The sequence below is a fragment of the Neophocaena asiaeorientalis genome, unplaced genomic scaffold (genome assembly GCF_003031525.2).
Source record: "Neophocaena asiaeorientalis asiaeorientalis breed wild unplaced genomic scaffold, Neophocaena_asiaeorientalis_V1.1 scaffold254, whole genome shotgun sequence".
In the NCBI taxonomy this organism is placed as follows: Eukaryota; Metazoa; Chordata; class Mammalia; order Artiodactyla; family Phocoenidae; genus Neophocaena; species Neophocaena asiaeorientalis.
Genome location: NW_020174705.1, coordinates 1,064,214 through 1,071,702, shown reverse-complemented (window position 1 = coordinate 1,071,702; position 7,489 = coordinate 1,064,214). Strand labels below are relative to the sequence as shown.

The 7,489-nt window shown below is 63.5% G+C and overlaps 1 protein-coding gene across 1 annotated transcript in view; it reads right to left on the bottom strand.

Moving 5' to 3' along the window:
* Positions 1-319: 319 nt before the first annotated feature.
* CACNA1H (calcium voltage-gated channel subunit alpha1 H) overlaps positions 320-7,489 on the bottom strand; it is a gene marked incomplete at its 5' end in the record, with an annotated part of 26,389 nt that continues 19,219 nt past the window's right edge. Inside the window, 9 exons of the mRNA XM_024759589.1 lie at positions 320-1,999; positions 2,603-2,760; positions 2,875-3,307; positions 3,399-3,520; positions 4,245-4,323; positions 5,817-5,887; positions 6,085-6,218; positions 6,419-6,528; positions 7,344-7,487. Of these exons, the coding sequence (XP_024615357.1) occupies positions 1,037-1,999; positions 2,603-2,760; positions 2,875-3,307; positions 3,399-3,520; positions 4,245-4,323; positions 5,817-5,887; positions 6,085-6,218; positions 6,419-6,528; positions 7,344-7,487 (2,214 nt within the window). The remainder of the gene's footprint in view (positions 2,000-2,602; positions 2,761-2,874; positions 3,308-3,398; positions 3,521-4,244; positions 4,324-5,816; positions 5,888-6,084; positions 6,219-6,418; positions 6,529-7,343; positions 7,488-7,489) is intronic.

Sequence of the window (7,489 nt, the reverse complement as noted above, 5' to 3'; positions counted from 1 at the left end):
TCCAGTGTGTGAATGATATCACATGGTTCTGGCTGCCAAGATGAGCTCTACTTTTCCAGGGAAGGAGGGCTTTCTATCTGCAATCTGCCCAAGTGGGGGTGGGGGGGGAGCCTGCAGGAGGGCTTTGTGGAGCCCCATGCCGCTGCTGGTGGTGGAGGCATCACCCAGGTTGGCCCTCACCAAGGCCATGGGCTTGCCACCTACCCACGTGAGGGACCGATTCTGACAGTGGAAATCCAACGCATTTCTTAAATAAGTTAATATTTATTCCACTCTGCTTTGCCCCCCTCCCCTCCCCTTGGCTTGAGAAGCCGAGTTTTCTGCATCGGATTATTGCAAATGTTTAACCTGAATTTATAACAGAAACAAAATGAAACAAGGGGGCATCAGCTGAAACTCTCGGCCCAAGCCCCACGGGCAGTGAGGGTCTTATTGCATGGTCCCCACTCCCTGGTGACCAGCTGTTTCCCAGAGACCGGATTCAAGGGCATTCTCCAGAATCCTGAGGGGGACAGAGCGGTGGGCAGTGGGTATTGGAGGGGGGATGAGACAGCAATGAGCAGTGGAGACAAATGGATGAGAACTCAAACTGTGAGCAACGTGAAGCGTGACCACGGTGGCCTTGGGGATGAAGCTGGAGGGCATAAACGGCCCTAAGCATGTATAAAAATAAGCAGATGTGAGAATGGGGCTCTGCTAGGTGGCCTCTGCCTTTCTACTTTTGGTGTTCTCTGGTCCTTGTCCCTTGGACATAGCTCTTGTTATGGGACTGCTGACCAGGCTACTGGCACGTCCTGGGACCATGGCAGCAAACTCGGAAATCCCAAACTTTAACTGAGGCTTCGGGCTGTGGGTTCCCCCTGCTCCACTTTGCCCACAATAGCATCTGCCTCCTTCTCCCTGGGCTGACATCCTTCTGGCACCTTTGCCTTCAGTGGGGCCGGACCCTTGGTCCACGCGTAACCCTGCCTGGGCCACCACCCTGCTGGGTGCACCCCAACCCCAGTGCCAAAGCCTGTGGGCACTGCACCCCGAGCTACACGGGCTTGTCCACACTGTCACCCAGGACTGGGGTGGACCCTTTCTTCGGTGGGCTCTCAGGGACTGTGAGGTGCAGCCCCCACCCCTCCTCTGGGGTGTCTCCCGAGGCCACTGGAGGCTCCGTCTGCTGGGGTTCGGGAGGTGCCGTGATGCCTGAGGAGGAAGGTCTGGGCTCTGGGGCGACACCATGGCTACCATCCAAGAACAGGTCCCCCCTGGGGCCCCCCACATCGAGCGGCTCAAAGGCAAAGTTCGGGATGGTCAGGTGTTCCGTGCGGCAGGGGACCTGGACCCGCCGTTCCCCCTTGGCAGCAGTGTCCAACCCTGCACTGTCTGTGGGCTCCAGGGGGTCCCTGTGGGGCACAGCCTCGCAGGATGGGGTTCTCCGCCGCAGGGTGGTGCTACCGCCCTCCGCTGCAGGGGCCCGGGCCGCACCCTCGTCCTCCGTGGGGGGCTCTATGGAGATGCAGGGGGGGCTCATCTTCTTCTTCCTGCGTGCCCCCAGGGCCAGCTCGGCCTCCAGGGCCCGGGTCTTCACCTCCTCGGCCTCTGGGCGGCTGTTCCCACAGCCCTGCTCCACGGAGGGCCGCCTTTGCTCGTCCGCCCAGCCTGGCTGGTCCAGGAAGCCCTGGGCATTGACACTGTAGAGCCTGTGCAGGTCTGGCTCACCGCCCACCACCCCACGGGCAGCAGGTGAGGCCGAGGGGCTGTGGGCAGAGCTGGTGATGTGGCTGACCTCCTCATCAGCTGGGTCTGGGGCCTCGGCCTCCTCTGCGCCCAGGGCCGGTGGCCGGCTGGAGACGTAGTTCTGTCCCAAAGTGTGCTTGCGGATGCGGATGCTGGGGGGCCGCGGGGGCGCCTGCCTCACAGGGGTCTTCCCACCAGGCTCTCCCCAGCCCGGGCTGCTGTCCCTGGGACTATCGACCTGCCCTTCTAGGGACTCTGTGCAGACTACCTCCTGCAAAGACATGGAGTCATATGAGACCAGCCAGAGCCCAGGCAACAGGGACCCCTCCCCCCACCACAGGCCAGGATGACCTCGTGACCCCCAAGGCTATGGGCCAGGGTGAGATGGGGCTGCGAGACACTGGTGTGGAAGCACTGTCCCCCAGCCCTAGTGTAGGGGCCCCCACCAACACTGGTCATGCTGGGGAGGGGCCGTGAGGAGCAGAAGGCTGGAGCCCAAGCTTCCATGGGCAGAATCTGCCATGGGCCTCTGGAGACCCGATGGGGCACAGAGCCAGGCTGCAACCACTGCCTGACTGGCACCACCAGCTCAGCTTGACACCTCAAGGAGGGAGGAAGGGAGAGGAGCCGAAGTCTCAGGTGAGAGTGGTCTGTGGGTACATCCAGGCCCACAGGAAAGGTTGCTGGGGGGGCCTGAGGGAGGGCGAGGCTGCCGCCTGAGGGGACACGGGTCCCCATGGCCAGGTGCCATCATCACAGGCTCCAGGGACACAGCGCCTACTTCCCCAATGTCCCTGTCGCTCATCCTTCAAATGGGGAGGGAACCCCCACGGAGCCCCCAGGCCTCAGCTGAGGACCGGAAGTCTCCTCCTACCTGTGTGCAGAGCAGCCGGCTGAGACTAGGGGAGCAGGCTGCACCCAGAGGGGTCAGGGCACGGTGGGTGTCGCCGCCCCTGGCCGGGGAGGACATAGCCGACGGGACCTGGAGGGATGGGCAGGACTCCACAGGCGGCAAGTGGGCGGTGACTGGGCCTGGGGCAAGAAGGTGCCTGAAATGTGCATCCGCCGCTGGCCCCACCCCTGCCCCTGCCGGCCCTGGCCGGCCCCGCCCGCCCAGGTCCTGGCTGTCTCCACATGGGGCTGTACCCGAGGTGCCCGAGGCGCCCGTGTAGGTCTCCATCTCCACCTCCTGCAGCGGGTGGGGATGAGCGGCTGCAGCGGGTGCCACGGGCCGGAACATGTAGCTGTCGTTGGGCAGTGAGAGCATCCTGGACACAGACACCTTGCGCACGACCAGCAGGTTGGGGGCGTCCGGCGAGGCACCCGGGCTCGGCGGGGCCACGGGCCTGGGGCGGGCGGAGGGCCCCTGCGCCATCTCCAGCTCGACCTCCGCGTCCAGCTCGGCATCCTCGCGGGCCTCCTTGTTGCTCTCCTCCAGGTGCTTCATGAGCACGGCCACCACCACGTTGACCAGCACGAACTGGGCCACCAGCACGAAGGTGACGAAGTAGATGGGCGAGATGGCCGGCAGGTAGCTGAGGCAGTGCCTGTCCTCACGGGCACACTCCCGCAGCGTGTCCTGTGGGTGGAGGGCGGCGGGCAGGCTCCCACCTCTGTCTGCGGGGCCTCTCGTGGACTCCCACCGCCCCGCCCACCGCATGGGCCGGTACCTTCATGATCCCGTTCCAGTTGTCCCCCGTGGACACGCGGAACAGTGTGAGGAAAGCCATGCCAAAGTTGGAGAAGGTGGCGTGTCTGCTCAGGCCCTCGCAGGGGTTGTCCTCACCGCACTCTGCCGGGAGGGGCCTGGTCAGCCCGCCTGTCGGGGCCAGTCCGCGCACGGGCCCTGCCCTCCCATAGGGAGAAAGGCGCGCTCCTCTGGGGTGCAGGGGCCCTGGCAGGTGGACGCCTTCAGCACAGGCCCAGCTCTGCGTCAGCATGCCCCGCTTCTATTCTGAGGAGTAACAGGGCTGCCCTGGGCATGAGGCCGCCCAGGTCCAGGTTGTGGGGCACTAGCTGCTGGGTCTGAGGAGTCCCCTCTGGGCAGACCCTGGAACCCACTGAGCCTTCAGTGACACCCAAAAGGAAGGGCGCTCCCACAGGGTCTGGGCTGCCACGAAAGGTCCCCACGGACCCCTGCCTGGACTAGCCAGAGCCTCACGCCTGGGGGTCTGAGGAAATCCTTGGTGACAGTTAAGGACTTGCTGCAGCATGTCCCCTGGGGACCAGGTGGAGTTCAGGTCACACCTGCGTGTGGGCACGTGCACACGCTCGTGCAGCTCTGTCCTCCTGGCCTGGGTATGAACACATGTGCGTGTCTGTGTGCACGGCATGCGTCTGTCACAGCACTTTTGCATGTGCCAAGTCACCTCACAGTGAAGGGCTGACAGGAGCAGGGGCCAGGGCCTCAGCTTGGCCAGCACCCGGAGCCGTCCGCGGGCTGTGTGCTCATGTGTGATGCTGTGCCTTCTGGGACCCCGTGTCTGGAGTGTGGGCCACGGCGCGGCTGCACTCACCGAGCCTCCCAAACAGCTCCACTCCCAGGGCAGCATAGATAAAAAACAGGAGCATGAAAAGCAGGCCGAGGTTCCCTACCTACATAGGAGAGAAACAGAATGAGGTCAGTGGGGCCTCAGTCTCACCCCACCCCCTTTACCCAAGACCCGCCCAGCAGGGCATCAAGTTCTTGGGGACTCCTTGAGCCCTGTTCTTAATCCATCCCTCTTGGCCTCGGAGCTCCTGTGGCCCCCAGGGCTCCCTGTCCTGCCTGGTGCCCAAGGCCCCTCCGCTGGCCTCTGCCCCTGCTTGGCTCCTCATGCCCACCCCGCACCCAGGGTGCTGCCTCCAGCTCCCCTGCTCCCCAGAACCTGGGAGGCCTCCCGAGGGCTCTGGTGGACTCTGTGCAGGGCCTGCCTCCAGCCTCAGGATCCCCACCTCAAGGTGAAGGCTGAAGCTCTGCAGACAATGAGGTCCGGTCTGACCCCTGCCTGAGGCTCTTCTGTGAACTTGCCGCCCACCCTCCCAGCGTCTGCTCACGCTCACTCTGGGCTATGGGGTGGGGGGGCGGCACAGGGGCACCCTCACACGCCTCCCTCACCCTGATGTGGCTGCTCCCCCTCTTCTCCAGCACCTGCTCCGGCCCCCAGAGGCATGGCACTGGGGCGTGGCCAGGCCCGGGTTTCCCATCCTCCACCCCCCACCCCTTCCCGTCACTCCCACAGACACTGGGCAGGCTCCAAGGAGAGCTGAGTGTAACTCAGGTCTGAGGAATGCTGCTAAGGGGACCAGTGGGGGCTGGCTGAAGGTGGAGGGCATGGAGGGCTGGAGGGTTAGTGGGCAGCTGGGGAGGCAGCTGGGTGGATAGAAACATGCTGGGCTGGTGGACAGACAGCTGGCCAGGAGGGCTGGACGCTGGACACCTGGTAGATGGGTGGACAGACAGCTGTGTGAATGGATAGACAGATGTGTGGGTGGCTGGGTAGCTGGAAGGCTAGTTGAGAGGGCTAGATCCACGGCCAGATGGACATGTGGATGGATGGCTGGTCAGGTGGACTGGCAGAGGGACTGAGTACTGCACAGATGGGGAAATAAGACTTTCAGCTCAAGAGACCACAAAGGATCAGTGTGGTGGCTGTTGGGCACAGGACGCGAGGTCGCAGGGCCTGAACTGGCTCCAGAGGAGAGAGGCCTGTGGCCAACACCTGAGCCCTGGGTGTGGTCCTCCAAACTCGACAAGCACACCTTTGCCACAGGCTCTGCCCTCTGCCCAAATACCACTGCGTCCAGAATTGCACTGGGGGATATGGGCACTGGTCATTGGTCTTCCCCAGAGAGACTAGACTGAGGCCCGGAAGGCAGGCAGCACACCCCTCTCACAGCACAGCCCAGCAGCTCAGTTACTCCTTGCACCCGGCAGGGAGGGGGGTTGGTAACTGCAGTTGCCACGAGACGGGGCGACCAGGTGAACGAGTGCCGACTGACAGTGAGTGAGGCCCTCCCTGCAGCCTGTCCTCTTGGGGGTGTCTGTGATGCCCACCCTGGGAGCAGGGAAGCCAGACCCAGGCCCAGCCCCCGAGCTGCCGACCTACCTGGGGCAGCGCCTGAACCACGGTGTCCAGCAGGGCCCGCATACCCGTGGCCATCTTGAGCAGCTTCAGCACTAGGGCCGGGAGCCGAGCATCAGCGGGGAGGGGGTGGGGCTGGCCAGACCCGGACCACCCGTCCCCCCACTTCCCGTCACCAGCATAACGCACCAGTGTGGGTTGAGGAACGACACGGGGTAGGTGGACACCTGAGCCCTGTCTACCTGCCCTCCTGATAGCCCGGAGACCCTGGTGGGACAGGCGGGTGGCCTACCGCGGGCGATGCGGAGCACACGCATGATGCGGATGATGGTGGGGTTGATGGGCAGCGCCGCGTTCATCTCTATCTCCTCCAGTGTGATGCCCATGATGGACAGCAGGACGATGGCCAGGTCCAGCTGGTTCCACCTGGGCCGGGCGGGCAGGCATGATTCAGTGCTGGCCACTGCTTCTTCCCCAGCACCCCTAGCCCTTCAGAGCACCAGGAGTCCCCTCCCTGTCCCCTGGAAATGTCCTGGTGTCACCACAGGGCATCTTGCACCTCTACTCAGCACCGTCACCTCTGCAGGCCTCAGGCCACGCCTCTTTCCCGCCCCTGCTCCACACACCTGTCCTTGAAAAACCTCCGGAACCCAAACGCCACCAGCTTCAGCAGGGCCTCAAAGACGAAGACGATGGTGAACACATAATTGCAGTACTTGAGGGCCTCGTCCAGAGACTGGGGATGGAGGGTCAGGCTCCTGAGTGTCCCCGCCCGGCTGCCCCTTCCCACCCATCCTCCTGCCCCCTTGCAGCACTGGACGCCCCCCGCCGCCGCCGCCCCCGCACCTGTGCCCTGTCCACCCTGCTCCATCTCTCTCCTCTGCTGACCTGGGCATCTCCTCAGATACGCGACAGGTCTCAGCTATTACTGGATGCAGGTCTGTGCTGGGCTGGGGAGGGCCGCCTGGATTTACCCTCGCGGCATTCTGGGGACAACTCTCAGGTGGGGGAACCTGCCCCTCGGAGCCCAGACTTCTGGCCTTGCCTGGACCAGAGCCACCCACAGCCCAGGGCAGGGGCCAGCCCTCCGGATGGGCTCAGCTTCAGCCAAAGAGTCAGAGGCTCTCTGCTGTTCTAGGAGGAGGGGACGTTCCCGTCTTTAATGAAATAGTGGCGATGCGATCGGAGGACATCTCCCTCTCTCAGTCTGGCCTTTACTGGACTGTGAAATCCACAGTCTGGGAAGCTGCTGGACTCGGGGACACTCCCTTAGCCAGCATTTTGGATGGAACTTCTCATGGGGTTGGGGAGGCCCTTGGGGCAGATGTGCCCTGGGAGTTTCCACTGGCTTTAAAGGAAGGAGGACCCTTTGTTCCAGCCACACATCCATGTACCCCATAAACGCTGGTGAGGGCTCAAGCACTGCTGCAGACCTGGGGCCCCCAGTTCTTAGTGTAGCACCACCTCACTGAGCAATGGACCCCACCCGCGGCCCTCCCTGCTGCAGGCCTGGAGGCAGGGTGCGTGGGGTATCCAGGCAGCGAACCCCACCTTGGGCTGGTTATAGTGCTCCATGGACATGGTGATGACGTTGACGCCGATGATGAAGGTGATGAAGAGGTCCAGATAGTGGCTGGTGCACAGAGAGTGGATGGAGCGACGCGTGGGTGAGTAGTCCGCATAGTAGGGCCGGCGCT